The sequence below is a fragment of the Enhydra lutris genome, unplaced genomic scaffold (genome assembly GCF_002288905.1).
Source record: "Enhydra lutris kenyoni isolate GAN:26980312 unplaced genomic scaffold, ASM228890v2 scaffoldscaffold8, whole genome shotgun sequence".
Lineage (NCBI taxonomy): Eukaryota > Metazoa > Chordata > Mammalia > Carnivora > Mustelidae > Enhydra > Enhydra lutris.
The window spans coordinates 18,773,998-18,793,922 of NW_019154092.1; the positions used below are offsets into that span (position 1 = coordinate 18,773,998).

Below are 19,925 nucleotides of genomic sequence, written 5' to 3' on the forward strand. Positions count from 1 at the left end.
ACCCCTGGGGATAAAAATATATGTTTATAAAAAATAAAAATAAAAAATAAAATAAAAAAAAGAAGAAGAAGAAATTAAATAATGTGAAAAGAAGCCAGGGTATGAATCATGAATCAAGCAAGAAAAGGTTGTTCTACCTTGAGCTGCTGTTGATCTTGGCCCAGCCCAGCTTCCATGACACATGAAGCAAAAGTCCACCAACTAAGGTCTGCCACCTGAAAAGGATATGAACCCATGTGAATTTGAGAGAGTGCTACGGCCTCAAACACAATCCAGCCTCAGCAGATCCATTGGTTCACACAAATATACATACCAAGCCTCCCTCCAACTCTGTTCTCCCACTCTCCCCTAACTGGCATCCCAGTTCCCAGACCCCTCCTTCTCAACCTGTTCTACTCTCGAGTCCAGCTGTACCGTTCCATGCTGACACTGATATTCTTCTTTCTTATTCTAGACTAGTCCCTGACCGATCTCACCCACAGTCCCTGCTTCCCTCATTGCCCTGCACTGATGATTCCCAAATCCCTGTGCTCCCCCGAAGACCACCACCCTGACACCCCACAAACTCCCAATGATAACCTACCTATAACATTACCTTGAACTTCCCTCCCCCATCCTGGTCTACCGCCCCTGTCCCTAATCAGCCACACCAAAGCCCAGAAAATCCTGTTGCACGTAATCCCCATCACAGCTCTCAAGGGCCACGCCTTCCCCTCCCCATCCCTTCGGCCTCTGCCTAATGCAGACTCCCATCATGGTGCACCCAAACCTAGCATCAGTCCACTAACAGTGTCCCTATCCCCAGGAATGTCCCGCAACACCCATTCTACCTTGCAGCCACAAGGCTTGTTCTAGAATGCAAACTTAATGTTGCCACTCACTCATTTTCAAAATGGTTGATTCTTCCCAGGTGGCTGGCAGCAACTCCCAATCTCTTTTCTGACGTGACACACAGGGGCCCACAGAGCTCACGGGAGACACACTTCCTCAGCATGAAGAGCCCAGGGGGAGCCCAGGCTGTAAATGACACACCCCTGCCCCTCCCATGACACAAAGCACAGCAAAGTTCAAAATGAGCAAGAGGGTACTAGTGGCATAACTTCCCCTTGTTTCACTCTAATTGCTTTATTTTAGGTGAGTCATTCATAGACCTCAAAACCTCATTTATGACTCGAGACACCTCACCTCGGAAGTGATTACAACACACCCGTGTCTTGTGACGTAACGCAGGAGAACGGCTAGCCTCTAAGATAAAGTCAATTGTGTGTGATACACAAGCCTTCCCAGACTTGCAGTCCCCCCTTTCCAGGACCAGCTTGTCCTCCTGCTACAGGCATTCCAGCCACCGGGAACAGCCCATAGCCTCGGAAATGTGCCAGGCCTTGCCATACTTCTAAGAGTTTCCATGTGCTGTCCTCTTGACCCATCAAACGCTCCCATCTCCTTGTGTATTGGCGAACACCTGTTCATCCTGTAAGATCCCATTTTTATTTATTTTTTTTTTTTAGATTTTTTTTTTTATTTATTTATTTGACAGAGAGAAATCACAAGTAGGCAGAGAGGCAGGCAGAGAGAGAGGAGGAAGCAGGCTCCCTGCTGAGCAGAAAGCCCGATGTGGGGCTCGAACCCAGGACCTGGGATCATGACCTGAGCTGAAGGCAGCGGCTTAACCCACTGAGCCACCCAGGCGCCCCAAAGATCCCATTTTTACGCCTCCTTTGTGAAACCTTCACTGACCCAGCCAAGCAGGGCAGACAGATATGGGTCATGCCCTCCAACAACGTTACCTAGAGCAGTGGCACTCAACCATATGGTTCTCCCTAGGGGACACTCAGCAGTATCTAGAGACATTTTTGGTTGTCACAACTGGGGGTGGGGGAAGGGATGGATTGCTACTGGGATCTGGTGAGTCATAGCCAGCGATGTTGCCAAACCTCCTACAGCATGTGGGACAGCCCCATAACAGAGGATTACCCAGTTCAAAATGTCAAGAGTAATTTGAGAGATGACAGTGGCCTGGGAAGGGGCAATTTGGATGAAGAAGGCAGACAGATTCTGAAGATGTTTAGGAGGTCCTGGTGGTTAATTAGATGTTGGGGATGAAGGAGACAAGGGAATCGACTCCCAGGTTTCTGGGAATTCTTCAGTCAGGCAACTCGATGGAAGGAACCATCCACTGCAATAAATTTAAGGAATAGGCAGGAGAGAAAAGAAAGCTGCACGAAGGCAGGGATCTTTGCTTTCCCCATTGATGTACCTCCCGTGTCTAAAACAGGGCCGGGCACGTAGTATGTACCCAATAAGGATTTGTAGAATGAGTTAGTCCGCCCTACCATGCACCTCCTACATGCCAGGCATTGTTGTGAGCACTGGGGATACTCTGGTGACAAAAGAGATTTAAAAAAAATTCTTTCATTTGTAGACCTTACAATCTGTCAGAGGGGGACATTCAGTCTGACCCATCCAGGGATATGCAATCCGGAGGCAGAGATCCTCCCTTCCCACCTAAGTTCCCTAAGTCTCTCTTCCTGGAGAGAACTGTCAGACAGGCAGGACCAGAAAATGATTCCTGTTCACTAAAAGAGAAAACAACACCCCAGCTTTATTGACTGAAATACAGTGGCTCCCCTCCCCCCTTACTAGTGGGGGATGCATTTTAAGATCCCCAGGGGATGCCTGGGGATCTTAAACTGCAGATAGAGCTGAACCAAATACGTATTGTGTTTTTTCCTACACATACGTGCCTATGATAAAGTTTAACTTATAAATTAGGCCCCACAGGAAATTAACAACAATGACCAATAATAAACTAGAACAATTATAACAATATGCTGTAATAAAAGTTATGTGAATGTGGTTTCTCTCTCAAAATCTCTGTATTCACCCTTATCACGATGCTGCAAGAGGATAAATGACTAGATGGTGAGGTGACGTGAGGTGAATGATGTAGGCATTCTGATGTACCTGTAGGCTACCATTCACCTCTGACAGCAACTCAGGGGAGAATCATCTACTTCCAGACAGAACTGACCGTGGGTGACCGAAACCGCAGAAAGAGGAACTACGGATAAGGGGGCTACTGTGTATGTAATCATAAACAATATTTTTTAAAGTTTTTTTATGAAATATTTGAGAGAAACCTGACAAAATCATTCTGAAGTTTACCCAGAATAATATATTGGTGATACCATAAAGAACAAAAATCCAAAAGTATACAAAAGGAAGTGCTCGAAAGTCTTCTTCCCTTGCCTGTCCGCTCTCTGCACCGTTTCCACCTTTTCCTATGGTTAACTGCCCTGGGTAGTTTCTTCACTTATTTTTTTTTTTAAGATTTTATTTATTTGACACGGAGAGGAGATCACAAGTAGGCAGAGAGGCAGGCAGAGGGAGAGAGAGGAGGAAGCAGACTCCCCACTGAGCAGAGAGCCCAACACGGGGCTCGATCCCAGGACCACGGGATCACGACCTGAGCCGAAGGCAGAGGCTTTAACCCACTGAGCCACCCAGGCATCCCACTTCACCTATTTTTAAATAAGGAAAACATACACACACACTTCTACACGATGCTATTGTGCTACCCTGTTACAGACTTGCTTCTGTCCCCCATTAAATGTATTTCGAAAATCTTTTCAATACCTGAGTGTCCTTATTATTTTTATCATTTGCATAGTATTCCATTAAGGATATAATATATTTAATGGGTTCTGTAGAGATGAAAATCAGGTTGTTTAAAAAATGCTTGCAGTCACAGAGCAGCATATTTCATTTCGTACATATTTCATTTACAGAAGTGCAAGCAAACCTCTCAGATAAATTCCTGGAAGTAGAACCGTGGAATTGAAGGATTCAGACCGTTGGCAACAGTGTTACTCACAGATACTGTACCAATTTGCTGCCCCAGATCCATGCAGCAGAGCACCTGTTTTCTACATCTTCATCAGGGCTGTGTTACCAAATTTTGAAATTTTATTTTGCAAATCTTATAGGCAAAATACGATTTTTCAATAGTGTTTTAATTATGTCTTTCTTTTGAGTGAAGAATCATTTGTAAACAGAGATTTTTTGCTCAGCGGGCAGTCTGCTTCCCCCTACTCCCTCTACCCATCCACACCGCTTGTGCACGCTTTCTCGCTCTCTCTCTCTCTCTCTCTCGTTCACTCTCTCTCAAACAAATAAATAAAATCTTTAAAAAGATAAAATAAAATCTAGATTTAGGGCACTAAGATTGTATAAGTGTAACTTTGGGCAAGTTATTGCTTGTTTTATTCATAGTGAGTATTCCCTGGACATTTGAGAAGAGGGTATAGTCTCTATTTTAAAGATACAGCCTTTGATATTTACCTATTAATTGTATTATTTAGCTTATATATATACATACATACATACACATACATGAACACTAGTTTTTTGTTTTTTGTTTTTTCAATTGAACTGTTATGGGAAAATAGTGGCAAATTTGTTTCCTATTATTTGCATGTTTCTATGTATTCCTGATACTCCTGCCCCATTGTCTGGCTCATAGATATTCATCACTGTTTTACTTTTGTTTTGAACCCCACACTCCAACATGTCTTTTCATGACATCTATAACATGTCTTTTCATTGTGAACTGCATGCTTTAACATCCTGACACATCTTTAGCATCCTAAAACACCTTCATATGGTTAGTGCTTTTTGTCCTGAACCTTGTCTGGCAAAGATCATGACCCCTGTTTTCTTGTTCACATTTGTATATATATATATATATTTTCTTTTAAAGAAGAATGAGGGATGTCCTGCTCTATGACATATCTAAATGCTATAATAATTAAAACAATTTAGTACTAGCCCCTTTTCATAAAAATGACAAATACTCAAAGACAGACCCTAGAAAAATAACTTTAAATATATTAATAACCCAAAGGCAAAAGGAAGGATTATATAACAAAATATAAAATATAGGGCTAGTATATGGGGCACCTGGCTGGTTCAGTCAGTGGAGTGTGCAACTCTTGATCTTGGGGTTGTGAGTTCAAGCCCTCCGTCGGGCTCCAGGGCGAGCAGAGTCTGCTTGAGATTCTCCCTCCCTCACCCTCTGCTCCTCCCACTCATGCTCTCTATCTCTCTCAAATAAATAAATAAACCTTTTTAAAAAATTTTTTATTTATTTATCTGACAGAGAGAGACAGCTATACAAGGAACACAAGCTGGGGAAGACAGAGAAGGAGAAATAGGCTTCCCTCCAAGCAGGGAGCCCAATGCGGGGCTTGATCTCAGGACCCTGGGATCATGAGCTGAGCTGAAGGCGGCCGCATAATGACTGAGCCACCCAGATGTCCCAATAAATAAACTTTAAAAAAAAAAAAGAGAGAGAGCTAATATAAGCAAAACTATGGGAGGAATGATTTCCTCACACTATACCACACATTTAAATAAATGAAGAATGATTAAAAATTGAATAAAGCTGTAATGAAATGTAGGTAAATATCTACATGAGCTTGAGATGGAGAAAAATAAACATGAAAGTAGTGGTACCAATCAATCATCAATATTTGTCCACTATAAAAATTTAAAAATTTTTAAAAGATTTCATTTATTTATATGGGAGAGAGAGACAAAGAAAGCAAGCATAAGCAGGGGGAGAGGCAGAGGGAGAGAGAGAAGCAGGCTCCCCACTCAGAAGGGAGCCCGATGCGGGGCTTGATCCAAGGACCCTGGGATCATGACCTGAGCCGAAGGCAGACACTTAACTGACTGAGCCCCCCAGGCACCCTAAGACAATTTTTTTTAAAAGCTTGAGTGGAGGAGTGCCTAGGTGGCACAGTCAGTTGAGCCTCCAACTCTTGGTTTCAGCTCAGGTCGTGATCTCAGGGTTGTGAGATCGAGCCCCACATCAGGTTTGCCCTCAGCACAGAGTCAGCTTGAGTTTCTCTCTTCTTTTCTCTCCCTCAGTTCCTCTCTCCCAAGCTCACGCTATCCCTCTCTCTCTCTCTCTCTAAAATAAATAAATCTTAACTAATTAAATTAATTACTTAAAAAGCTTGAGTGCGGATGAGGTGAGGAAGGGAAATTTGAGTATCAGAGCACTCCATGCTGCTTCTACCACATCTCCATTGTTGACCTATGTCCACACCCCTTTTTCCTTCTATCTTTTTTCTAAGAATGGCATTCTTCAATCATAAGACCACACACTAGATTTATCTGTAGTTCACTGTTGCTTCCTTCTTATGTCTTAGCAATAAATTTTCTACGATGGCACTTAAAAATATATTTGAATAATCAAAATAAGTATGAACAAAATGAAAAGCCAAAAGACAAACTGCAAAAAATGAAATTTCTAATAAACATGATGGACAAGTGGTTGGCATTCTTAAAATAAGAAGTCATTAAATTAATAAGAAAAATACTAAAACCCCAGTAAAAACAAAAGGGCAAAAGCACAAAGAGACAATTCACTGATAAAAGCGGTACAAGTGGGTAACACACATAAGAAAATGGTCCAACTTCGGGGCACCTGGGTGGCTCAGTGGGTTAAGCCTCTGCCTTCAGCTCAGGTCATGATCTCAGGGTCCTGGGATTGAGTCCCGCATCGGGCTCTCTGCTCAGCAGGGAATCTGCTTCCCCCACGCCCACCCCCGCTCTCTCTGCCTGCCTCTCTGCCTACCTGTGATCTTTGTCTGTCAAATAAATAAAATCTTTAAAGAAAAGAAAATGGTCCAACTTTATGAAAAATGATAAGACAAAACAATGTGATACCATTTGCGGTTCACAAAATCATCAGAGAAGGAAAAAACAGTCATGGTTTGAATACAATATTATAGAAACTCCCACAGACAATGTAAATTGGTAACACATTTCTGGAAAAGAATTTAATATTCAGGAGGGATACTAATAAAGTTCATATTCTTTAACCCAAATTTCTTATATAGGAATCCATCCCAAAGAAATAGCTAGAAATTTGATAGACTGGAATGTAAAAATCTCTGATAACATTGTTGTTTTTATTCCCCCTGAAATAGGACACAATTTAAATGCCCATTAATAGAATGGCTAAACAAATTACGGTATGTCTATTTCATTTAAAAAATCTATGTACTCATTAAAAATATTTTTTAAAAGATTTATTTCCTTATTTGAGAGAGAGAGAGCATAGGAGCAGGGGGAGGGGGAGAGGGAAAGAAAGAATCTCAAGCAGACTCCCTGCTGAGCTTGTAGCCCACGGTGGGGCTCGATCTCACAATCCTGAGATAATGACCTGAGCAGAAATCAAGAGTCAGAAGCTTAATCTACTGAGCCACAAGGCACTCCTAAAAATATTTTAAAGAACAGCTAATGATGCTGTTTGGATATGTCCCACAAATGTGTATAAAGAGCATAAAAGATACTCACCCTTGGAATAATGTAGGGTAGGTAAATTTCAAGACAGACAGGACATACTGAAAAACAAATACCAGATTAATGGACATTTTCAAATTATCGAGAGTTGATTGTATAACTAAATAAATCCCTATTGAAGAAACATAAATACACTCAGGTTTCAAAAAGGCTTTTATCTACCCCCCCCTGCAAATCACACACTAGGCAAAAATTTTTAAAAAGAAAGACCTTCCAAGTTATAGTAAAAAGACTGGGTCTGTTTTTCCCCAGTATTGTCAGAACCCTGACCACCTCTTGGTGGAGAAATGGAACTGGGACCATCAGCAAATTGGGATGAACAGCAGCTGGGTCTCTGTTGTGGATGCCCAACCACATAGCCTCTTTCCAGACCTCAGAAGTGCCATGTTGGAATTGCACCAACTGGAAAACACTGGCCGTGTCTCTTTTCTCGATATCCACGTTATCTACGGTCCAACTTATCTAAAAATCCAAACCCCTTCTCTGTTTCTCTTCAAGCAAGAACTGCATCTTAGTAGTCTTTATTTCCTTCATTTTTCCTTCATTTGGGGAATTTGGCTTTTGCATTCTAAAGATCTTTTTTTTTTTAAACTAATTCTGCATCATAATTTTTTTTTGCGCTTTCACATTTTAAGGATTTTGTAAAACCAACCCAACTAAGGTCAACATGTATTTCAATTATGTCTTTTACAATACTTCATGAATGAGGGGGCTGTGTTTTGTTTTCTGGGTATCTCTTCCTATTTTTTCCTACTATTGAACACTAAGAATTTTTGTAAAGTTTAAAAGCCATTAAAGGCTATAGACAGAGACTCTACTGATTTTTCACATGATCTAGAAAACAGAATGGACTGGTATTGGGCAAATTTACATACTTATTTTTTCCCATGAATTAACCTACACATAGGCCTCCTCATATGAGCTCCTAAATGTCACAATCACAACTAACTGCTGAGCTCTGGTCTATAGTCACTAGAGATGGACCTCCTTCTTTTCTGAAATCAATTTACTCACATAATTCCATATCCTCTGCCCCACCTTTCCCTGATATTTTCATTCCAAAACAGAGATAGAGAAAGGATAAAGTGACTGTCTAGGCCCTGGGCTCCTCACCCTTAACAACCTTCAGGAAGATAGTAAATATTTATTTAGTTTTTTGTCTGCTGATCTTTTTTGTTGATACTGGGGAGTAGATGGAAAAATGCTGAAGCTCTAACCTCATCTGGCTAAAGAGGAGTGAAGAAAGAAATCTCTGACAAATGGAATCTAAGTCCTAGTATTTATTCATTCAGCAATTCTTCATGTCACTGAAAAGTGTTGCTCAGAAAAAAATGCTCTTTGGTGGAATAGCATTGAGCGCACCTCCAGGAAAAAGGAGCAATTTGGGAGCCTTTGAAAGGAGAACAGACGTGCACTTTGTCTCCAGGCTGAAGGCTTAATAGCTGTAAGGGGAAGAAGGACCAGCGGCTGCCTGGGCCCTGAGCCTGGTTATTGCCAGAACCTCCCAGAGGCCAGAACAACAGGCCACTCAGACTAGGTCAACACTTGCTGTTCAAACTAAAATCAACCATTCATTTACACTAGAATCGATAAGACTAAAATTGACACGATTTTTTTGAATGAATTTTCTTTTTTTTTTTTTAAGATTTTTATTTATTCATTTGACAGAGAGAGATCACAAGTAGGCAGAGAAGCAGGCAGAGAGAGAGAAGGGGGGGGAAGCAGGCTCCCCGCTGAGCAGAGGGCCTGATGCGGGACTTGATCCCAGGACCCTGAGATCATGACCTGCACTGAACGCAGAGGCTTAACCCACTGAGCCACCCAGGCGTCCCTGAATGAATTTTCTTTTTACAGCCACAGACAGAAATAGTTTGAGAAGGAAACTATACTGAGAAATAGGAAAATTAAAAAAAAAAAAAAAAAAACTAGCATAGAGTCTTCTAAAAACTGGAAGAGAGGACCCTGTCCTGTAAACACAAAATGATCTACACTAATTCAAAAGAAAATTCATTTGGCAGAGGCTATAGGCTGGGGGGTCCACAGTACAGCTCTTTTCTCATTTGGCCCCGACTTGGTCCAAGCCAACCTGTGATGGAGGCCAGAAAGAAGCATGACTGTCTTAGTTGAGACAATGGCATAATCTAAGAGTTACAAACTCCCTACCTGAGTCCCATTGTGAAGGACTACCTCTCCACCCCCTACCTGGGCCTCATATCTGCTTTCCCCTACTCTGAGTCCACTTCCCTTTTCCCCTTTATACAACCTTACCTCCCCTTCTCTCTGCCTTCTGCCATTATTCTTCTGCTTTCCATCTACTCGGACACTCCCAAGAGCCCTGAACCAAAGCACTCCAAACCATAGTGGAAAATGGAATAGGGTTTACTGTTTAAATTCTGAGGGTCCTTGGGAATCTATGATTTCTATTACTCAGATTAGATATTCCTAGAGACATGATAGTTTGGTTTCTTTTTATCTAGCACCTTGAGGCATGACGCACATGGAGGGTACTGTCTTTATTACACTGATCAGAAAATGGTGCAGGACCCCAATAAATACAAAAATAATGCCACAGATGCAAATGTGAGAGGGTATACATTTCAGTGAACTAAATGTTATCTGCCTGCTTAGATACTTTGTTTGACTGTTTGTTAACCAATAATACCACTGCTCCTGCTCGTGGATTTGCATGAAAGACTTGTCACTCTTCCCCTTCTGATGATTATAGAGAGATAAAAGAAAGGTCATTCTGTTTTTAAATGAAACATTACCAATACATTCATCAGGTTTACTAGACAAATTAGAATAGTTAAATGAAAAGGGCAGGATTTCACAAATTCACTTATTCCAGAAAAGGTGCCACAATAAATCTTTTAGTTTAGCTACCTGTTCAATGAGGAAAAGACAAATCCATTAAAAGCTAATAATCATTGTGTCATACTATAAGCAAAAGATTGTCTCTCCTTCCTTCCGTTTCTCCTAGACTAATTACCACTTACCTTATTTACCATGATTTGGGGCACTTGTCCAACTACCTAACATCATTTCGATTAATCCTCAGAACAGCTCTTTGAAGAGGACTTGCTAATCTCATCTTAAAGTTAAAAACTTAGGTTTAGAGAAATTAAGGCCCCAAAGACCAGGTTAAGTGAAGCCAGGATGCAAACGCATCACTCCCTCCCGGAAAGGTACTATGTATGGATCTTCAAAGGCCCATCACCAGAACTAAAAATCAACTGGACATGGGGAAGAAGGGTTCTGGCACATCCTCTAAGTATACAGAAGACAGCCGCTCACATTAAGAGAGAAGGTATTAGGAAATGCTATTTGTTAAGTTTTTTTTTGTTGTTGTTGTTTTTCCAGAGAGCAAGAGGGGTTTGGTGTTTAGGAGGCGGTGGAGATCCCACAGTGGGAAAAGGTAGTCCTGGGCCTGGTATTACCACTTTGTCTTGGTGTCAAGCCCAGTGTCCAGGACAGGAGGGGATGCCCCACTCTAGCTCACAAAGGTCCAACATTTCCCTGCATGGTACCAAATCCAAGGCCAGTTTGCCCCTCCTAGCAAAATAAAAAACATGGTACCGCTGCTTTTCTGCCTTTTCATAAAAAGGGTTTCATAACATTACTTTAAATAAAATTAGCTTTATATTTTACTTTCAAAAATAATTCCACAAAATACTCTTGAATATACTGGAAATATCTGAGAGATACTGGAAATGTCATTTTAAAAAAAGGGTTGGGAATTAGTGGTGTAAGAGAAAGATGGAGATGTAAATGGACTGATCTTTTCTATGTAAAAGCTTCCGGAATCTTGTGGGTTTCTGGGGCAGGGTGTGTTTCAGAAAAGAAAGCAGGGTTTGTCAGATTTCCTCTTCTCTTCCTTCCCCGAGAGAACAAGAGCCAGTTGCTCTCTTTCCCTTAAAAGTAGTATGCACAAGCCAAAATTAAGTTCCTGGGAATTTGCCAATCAAAAAATTCGGTGTCCCAGGAAATGTAAGGAATGCTTTACAGTGCGGGAAACCGGGCCAGTATAGTCCAACGAATCCTATTTCTGAACAAGGATTCCATACAGAGTCAGCTTCCTCTCCACCATCATCAGGAAAAATCAGATTAACAGCTGGAGGCCGCATCTGTTCCACGTCCCACGTGCACTCACTGCCACCCCGCGTCCGCCCCCCTCACCTTGTTCGTGAGGTAAGAAGCCAGGTAGCAAGTGCAAAAGGTGAGGCCCACCAGGCACCTCCTCACGGACATCGGTGAGCCCGCGCCCCTTCAAGGGGACCCGCGGGGGAAGCTCCGCGACAGCCTCCGGGAGCCGGGCCACCGCCTCTGCTGCCAGGAGAGCCACGTGGCTCCAAGCTCGGCCAATCCGCGCGGGGACCGCCCCCTCCCCCACCGCGCGCCTGCCTCTTAAAGGGATCCGGCCTGCGCTGCCCCTCAGCTACCCTGGGCTGGGCGGAGGAGATCGGAGGAGAGCTAAGGTCAACCAGCGGCAGCTGCGACTGTCTGTGGAGAAAGGGCGGACAGGAGACACCGTAAAAAAAAGTCGAAAATGGTAAACGAGGAAAAATTATTACCGTTTACAAAACAGTTCACGACACTCCACCGCCGTTTAAAGAAAAATGTTTATCGCTCTCTGTAAACGGTGAGACCAAAATGATGTTCATACTCTACTGAATTTTCCCCATGTTCTACATCGAGTCTGTATTACTTTTGCAAACGACACCAAAAAGTTAATGAAAACTATTATTTTAAAAGAAGGAACACTGAGGAGCTAGAATGAGTATAGTTTGTTTGTTTGTTTGTTTGAAGAGAAGTCATTCCGTTGTGTAGAAATTTACATAAAATCAGAAATCCTCCCAAAGGTAGAGTTTCAAGCACTGCCCCTATCCCTAGTATATTGGGTGGAAATTTTACCTGGTTAGGCTTCTGGCAAACAGGCGTTAACATGCCTGAAACATGTTGATGGACTTTGTCAGGAACTAGAGGTACAAGTGTTCGCCACCAGCAGAAACATAGATTTTGGAAATGCACCACATACCCTGACAACTTCACTTCTTAAATTTTGTATTCCCTGTGTAAAATTGTTTATCAAACTATAAGATCCAAGCAAACACTAGATGTATTGCCTCTACATAAAAGATAAACTGGGGCGCCTGGGTGGCTCAGGTCATGATCCCAGGGTCCAGGGATCAAGTGCCACAAGGGCTCCCTGCTCCAGGGGAAGCCTGCTTCTCCCTCTCCCACTTCCCCTGCTTGTGTTCCTTCTCTCGCTGACTCTCTGCCGAATAGATAAATAAAATCTTTAAAAAATAAAATAAAATGTAGAAAAACTAAAAAGTAATCTTCCCTTGACATTATTTTAGTAAACCTATTTCAGAGCTAAATAATAAATAGTCTTACAAAGAAATGTTTTGCCCAGTAGAATTTCTTTGAACTCAATAGCTGGTACTTACTTGATGTTCTCTGAGCACATAAACAAGTTTGGGCCCTATTATTTTCCTAGTTATTACCTAACTTACTTTTTTTGACAGAATTTGCTTAACAAGCAGAAACAACCAGAACAGTAAAGAACCATGCAAATAAAGCTGTAGCGCTTTTTTTTGTAGCAAAAGTGCTGATAGATCGTTCCAGAGCCATTGATCGTTCCAGAGCCATTGATTTTTCCACAGCTGTATTATTCTGTTTCACAAAACAAACTAAACTAAGACTGAATGAAAATAAAATCATCAGGTCTTACACTGTCGAACTGCTTGATGTATATGAGATTGAGTTAGACCTAAACACACAAAAAGATTTAACCACCCATGTTGTTAATTGAGATCTTTGAGACCAAAAGATCATAGTTACTAACCTGTTTTTTGTTAATGGAACCAAAAGTGCTTAATACCCCTCAGGAAAAAAAAAAAAAAAAAAAGAGGGAAGCTCAGATATAACAATGCCTTTGGGGGTTTTCCCCCCAACAAATCTCTCTTTCTTTCTTTCTTTTTTTTTTTTTTTTAAGATGTTATTTGACAGAAAGAGAGAGACAGTGAGAGAGGGAACAAAAGCAAGAGGAGTGTGAGAAGGCGAAGGAAGCTCCCCACTGAGCAGGGAGCCTGATGCAGGGCTCCATCCCAGGACCCTGGGATCATGACCTGAGCCTAAGGCAGAGGCTTAACTGACTGAGCCACCCAGGCGCCCCCCAACAAATATTTTTTTTAAGATTTTATTTATTCATTTGACAGAAAGAGATCACAAGTAGGCAAAGAGGCAGGCAGAGAGAGAGAGACAAGGAAGCAGGCTCCCCACTGAGCAGAGAGCCCAATGCAGGGCTCGATCCCAAGACCCTGGGATCACGACCTGAGCCGAAGGCAGAGGCTTTAACCCACTGAGCCACCAAGGCGCCCCCAACAAATCTTTTTAATAATGAATTTTTTTGACAGCACACATGGAGAATTCTCATAAGATGGCAGAAGCAGCAGCATGCTTTTGGAAACACTATAAAACCCACTTTAAGAGTAGACAAGCGGGACACCTGGGTGGCCCAGTTGGCTGAGCGACTGGCTCTTGATTTTGACTCAGGTCGTGATCTCAGGATTGTGGAATTAAGCCCTGCATTGGACTCAGTGCTGGGGATGGAGCCCATTTAGGATTCTCTCTGCCCCTTCCCTACCCTCTCTCTCTTTCTCTAAATAATAATAATAATAATAACTAAATAAAAATACAGACAAACATCAATATTGCTTATGAAAATAGATGCAAAATCCTCAACAAACTCTAGGGAAAGGAATCCAGCAACATGTGAAAGGAGTACGCACACCAAGACCAGTGCGATTTTCCCCAGGAATGCAAGATTGGTTTAACATGCAAAAATCAATTCATGTAATACATCATATCAATAAAATGAAGCCACCCTCTTTAGCCACTCAGGCGCCCCTTCAGATATAGTTTAGACAACAAATCCTGAGCAAACGACATGAAAAAGAAATCCACTTAGCCACATTTTCATATTTAAATTCATATTTTGATTGCAATTAAAAAACATAACAAATTCACTATTTTAACCTTTTTAAAAAGATTTACTTATTTACTTTAGTGAGAGAGAGCACAAGGGGGAGGAACAGAGGAAGAGGGAGAAAGAATGTCAAGTAGACTCCTCGCTGAGTGTGGGGCCTGATGGGGGGGCTGTCTCCTGAGCTGAAACCAAGAGTCAGATGCTTAACCAGCTGTGCCACCCAGGCAACCTGAACCTTTTTTTTTTTTTTAAGATTTTATTTATTTGTCAGAGAGAGAGAGAGAGAGAGAGGGAGGGCACACAAGCAGGCAGAGGCAGAGAGAAGCAGGCTCCCTGTGGAGCAAGAAGCCCGATGCAGGACTAGATCCCAGGACCCTGGGATCATGATCTTAGCTGACGGCAGTGGCTTAATCGACTCAGCCACCCAGGCGTCCCCAACCTTAACCATTTTTAAATGCACACTACAGTAGTGTTAAGTATATGCACATTGTTGTGCAACATATCTCTAGAACTTTGCATCTTGCTAAACTGAAACTCTGTGGCTACTGAATAACTCCTCTTTGCCAGTTTTCCCCCAGCCCCCAACAACCACCATGCTACTTTCTGTGTCTAAGAATTTGACCACCTTAGATACCTCTTGCAAATAGAATCAAATACATATTTTTTATTAAATATTATTCTCCTTTCATTGTTCCTTTACAGTCAGAGTACTATACCAATTTTTTATATATTGTGCAGTAAAGGAAGCAAAACAGAAAACTTGTCATTAAAAAGTGCCAGTGGATTGCATAGGGATCAGAATCATTGAGTCCCAGCCAAACCCCACTGAACCATATCCATAACATTGCATTCTAGCAACCTTTTTTTTCTTTTTCTTAAGATTTTATTTTTAGGTAATCTTTATACCTAACATGGAGCTCGAACTCACAACTCCAAGATCAAGAGTGTCATGCTCTACTGACTGAGCCAGTCAAGTGCCCCAAGTAACCTTATGAAAATATTGAGTCGTTGCTAAATACACCACAGAATGTCCTGCCCCTCTGCCTTGTCTTACAGAATTCCTTCTCCTGAAGCTAGTGTATAGCTTCTCTCCAACCTTCACGGCATAGTTTGGAGGCACCTCCCTCCTCCATGCAGCCTTTCCACAGTTCATTAACCGGCTGTGGGTCCTGAAACATCCACTGTCTATAGCTGTTCTTCAGCAATGACTCATGCTCTCTTTTGAAATAGAACTGTAGGGCCCCTGGGTGGCTCAGTGGGTTAAAGCCTCTGCCTTTGGCTCAGGTCATGGTCTCAGGGTCCTGGGATCAAGCCCCGCATCGGGCTCTCTGCTTGACAGGGAGCCTGCTTCCTCCCTCTCTCTGCCTGCCTCTCTGCCTACTTATGATCTCTGTCTGTCAGATAAATAAATAAAATCTAAAGAAAAAAAAAAGAAAAGAAAGTGTTACTGTGCTATTCTGTAATGTCATGTGAATACATTTTCTCTCCAGCTGTATCTGATAGTTCTTTGTTTCTCCCACAGGCCTTCAGGAGTACCCTAGGCAGTTAATAAATATTTGTTGATTGTCTGAAACAACTACTTGCAAATAGACTCAATCAGTTTCAGTATTAAAGACTAAAGAGTTTTATAACTGTTCTCTTTATTTTTTTAATTATTATTTTTTTTAAGTAGGCTCCATGCCAACATGGGGCTTGAACTCATGACCTCGAGGGTTGCATGCTCTACCAGCTGAGCCAGCCAGATGCCCCTGTTCTCTTTAGATACCGGAATCTGCTGATTCCATGTGTTTAGGCAGTGCAAATTCTAGAACAGCTAGAGCTGTTCTCTGCTGAGCACCAGTGAGTTTATCAAGAAATAAATCTGGAGTAAATCTGGAGCTAAATCCATTAAGCATTGTGCTTACTCCATTTCACAGCGACATGGCAGTCACACCACTCAAGGACTGATTCGTAAATAACATAGGACTATATGCCATTGTTCGAAAACCACATTTTTTATATTAATAATACTTATAAATGTGACCTGTGAACTTTTTCAATCTTGTAAATTTCATTCTATCTTCCTTTTAAAGAAGTATACGGTTGGTGGCAACAGGGATATACCTTAAATCACTAAAATCACTTAAATTTTTAACCCACAGGCTGTAGTCTAACCTGGAACTCCATCCCATAGTGAAAAAACTTCCCTTATGACTACAGCCTGCCTTCTCTAAAACTTGTGCTCCCTCCAAGACTGTTCATCTCGCTCTGTAATAAGGGTCAAGGAATAGGGTCAGCATTCTTTGCTATCTCCAGAAGAACTCCCATGTAATCCTGCATCCAACCCCTCAGGAAAATGGCTCTCCTCTGGCATCTCTGCCCATCCCTCCCTCACTCTGTCTAAGCTTCCTTACCAGCATCTTCTGCAAACCTCTGGGGTATAATCTGCAGCTGCTTACACTCACCGCACTCCACCCCAAGCCCTGCTGGATCTTGCTGGATGATTTTAAGGTCCATGTGGATCACCCATCCAACATGTTGACCTTTTACCCTGTTCCCTTAAGCTTCTGAACCTTCTCCTCACCATTGCTTCTCAGTGGCTTTGTCGGCACTACCTCTGAAACTCTTAAATAGCACTCTCTCTCGCTTGCTCTCTTTCTGTCTCCTCTGAGGTGAAATTCACCTAACATAAAGTTAACCATTTTATTTTTTTAAGATTCATTTATTTATTTTGGAGAGAAAAAGAGAGAGAGAGAGAGAGAGAGAGAGCAAGTGTGCAAGGGAGGGGTAGGGCCAGAGGGGTAGAGAGAATCTCTCCAGGATCGTGAGCTGAACCAAAGGCAGACACCTAACAGAGTGTGCCCAGTTGGTTTCCTTTAAACGCTACTCTCCTTGGCTTATAAGATGGCCACCCTCTTGCTAACCCTTCACATGGATGTCCGTCTGTGAGCAGGTACCCTAGATGTCTCTTTCCCATAAGAACATCAGTCATACCAGATTAGGGCCCCACCTTACTATCATTATTTTACCTTAGTCACCTTGTTGGGACCTTATCTCCAAATAGTCTTACATTCTGAGATACTGGGGATTGAGATTTCAGTGTGTGAGTTTGGGGGGACATGATTCAATCCATAAAAGTTGCTTTTCGTGGCTGAATAATATTCTATTGGGTGTATATACCACTTTTTGTTTATCCATTCATCCACTGATGGACATTTCGATTGTTTCCACCTTTTGGCTATCATGAACAATGGTTTCATGAACATTCAGGTACAAGTATTTGCTGAGTACCTGTTTTTAATTCTCTTGGGTATATACCTAGGAGTGGAATTGGTAGATTATATAATTCTATGTTTAACTTTTTGAGGAACTGCCAAGTTGTTTTCCACAGCAACAGCACCATTTTACATTCCCACCAGCCACATGGGAGAATTCTCCACATCTTCACCAACTCTTGCTATTGAGCCCACTACCTCTTCACTCTTCAACTCCATTAGGGCATTTCTCCCACTGAATTTCTTCACTCAACTTCATCCACATCTCTTGTCCCTTAAATCCTTACATTCCCCCTAAAAGCTATCTCCATTTTCATTTCTTTCCACAGTTAATATAAACCACGTAATTCATCATGTGTGACATTGACTCCCCAGGTGTCAGTTTTCCGATCTATAAAATGGGGATGATAATATTCCTCAGAATTGTTTTAGGAACCAGATGAGCTAGGGGACACCTGGGTGGTTCATCGGTTAAGTGTCTGACTCTTGATTTCAGCTCAGATCATGATCTCAGGATCCTAAGATGGAGCCTTGCTTTGGTCACTGTGTTCAGTGGGGAGTCTCTGGAAATTCTCTCTCTGTCTCTCTCTCCCCCTCTCCCTCTCGCCTTCCCCCCACTTGTGTGTGTACACACTCTCTCTTTCTCTCTCCCTCCTTCTCTCTCAAATAAGTAAATAACTCTAAAAAAAAATAAAAAAAGAACCAAATGAGCTAACTGCTTGAAGTGTTTATTTCAACACATAGTAAGCATTCATTAAATGATAGCTATGATAGTGACTATCAGATTTCTAATTTTGACCCTTACCCTTTCTCATAAACTCCAGGCTGCCACTGGTCATTTTCAACTGCATCCATTCAGTTCATTTCATTCACAGATATTTATCGGGGCACCATACTAGGCAATGGTTACAACAGTTAACATAATAAACATGGTCTCTGCTCTCAAAGAGTAAAAAGAAAATAGGCAAATAAGTGTGTGTTTATACATTTGATAGCTGCTATTTTCATAGGCAACTTAAGTTTAACATCAAAATTAACATTATCTGGGGTGCCTGGGTGGCTCAGTGGGTTAAAGTCTCTGCCTTCGGTTCAGGTCATGATCCCAGGTCCTGGGATCAAGCCCCGCATCAAGCTCTCCGCTTAGCAGGAAGCCTGCTTCCTCTTCTATCTCTCTTTGCCTGCCTCTCTGTCTGCTTGTGATCTCTGTCAAATAAATAAATAAAATCTTTAAAAATATTAACATTATCTTCCCTCCAAACCAGATGTTCAGACACCACCATCTACCCAATTAACCAGCTGAAAAATCAGAAATCATTTCAACTCTTGGAACTTCATTGAGATGCCTTATCTCCCATTCCACGACTACCCCTATTTGGTACTTACTACCAACATCAAGCACCAAAACCCAAGAATAATATCTTGGGAATAGGAGCAATGAGATAAGAGTTGGGATATTCCAAGTCGCCTTATAGAAATAAATTTCTGAGACCTGAAATTAGTCTCAAACTATTAACACATTTAAAGAACGTGTTAGTGGAAGTCCAGGCAACCCTCATCATTAATCACCCCGCAGGTTTTCCAGTCACCAGCCTTACCTCTCCCCATTCCACCCATGAGACAGCTGTCAGAATTATCTTCCTAGTTAGCAAATCTAAAAACATTATTCTTTCCATTTAAAATCTTTTAACGACTATTGTCTAAACTCTGAAGTTCTCAGCATTAAAATCTCTTTGACCTGGCCCTTCCTGCATTCTCCAACCCCATCTTTTACTTTGTCCTTTTTGAATTCTGCATTCAGGCTACATCAAACCACTTGCCCTTTTCCAGTGCATGTTGTATATAGTTCCTCCTTCTGTGGAAGCTGTCACTTACCCTACAGGTTATCTTAGTGATGCAGGCTTATCTTGCAAGACTGAGTTCAGTGTCATAAACTCTAAGGAATCATTTCCGAATGTCTGAGTAGATCTGACCTCTTTCCTTTATGTCATCCCTGCATATACTTTGATCATAGCATCTTTAACAGTTAATTGTACTGTGTTTATGACTTCAAGGGTCATGAGGATGGGCACGTATTTTTATTCATATGTCACATCAATGGTAGGTACTAAAGAGAGCACTCAATAAAAATGTGTTGAATAAAGTGATCTAGAACAAATATCCAGATTCTTAGTTCTACTTTTGACTACTTGTCCTTTTCTGAAACGTCCCCCAAAGGCCCCTCACTGGCACATTTTTGTCATGCACTGTGCCTCAGCCTTTCTTTCTGATCTGCTCTTTTCCCTTTCATCTTTTAGTTTAAAAATTCT

The 19,925-nt window shown here is 41.7% G+C and overlaps 1 protein-coding gene across 2 annotated transcripts in view; it reads right to left on the minus strand.

Annotated features, from left to right (window-relative positions):
• LOC111142453 (transmembrane protein 241) overlaps positions 1-11,706 on the minus strand; it is a 117,594-nt gene extending 105,888 nt beyond the window's left edge. The window contains exons 1-3 of one of the 2 annotated variants that reach the window (XM_022495609.1): positions 11,551-11,706; positions 7,369-7,415; positions 138-215 (exon numbers count right to left, since the gene is read on the minus strand). In XM_022495609.1, coding sequence (XP_022351317.1) covers positions 138-215; positions 7,369-7,415; positions 11,551-11,622 — 197 coding nt within the window. In that variant the 5' untranslated portion in view covers positions 11,623-11,706. The remainder of the gene's footprint in view (positions 1-137; positions 216-7,368; positions 7,416-11,550) is intronic. The other variant, XM_022495608.1, reaches the window with a different exon arrangement.
• Positions 11,707-19,925: the final 8,219 nt, after the last annotated feature.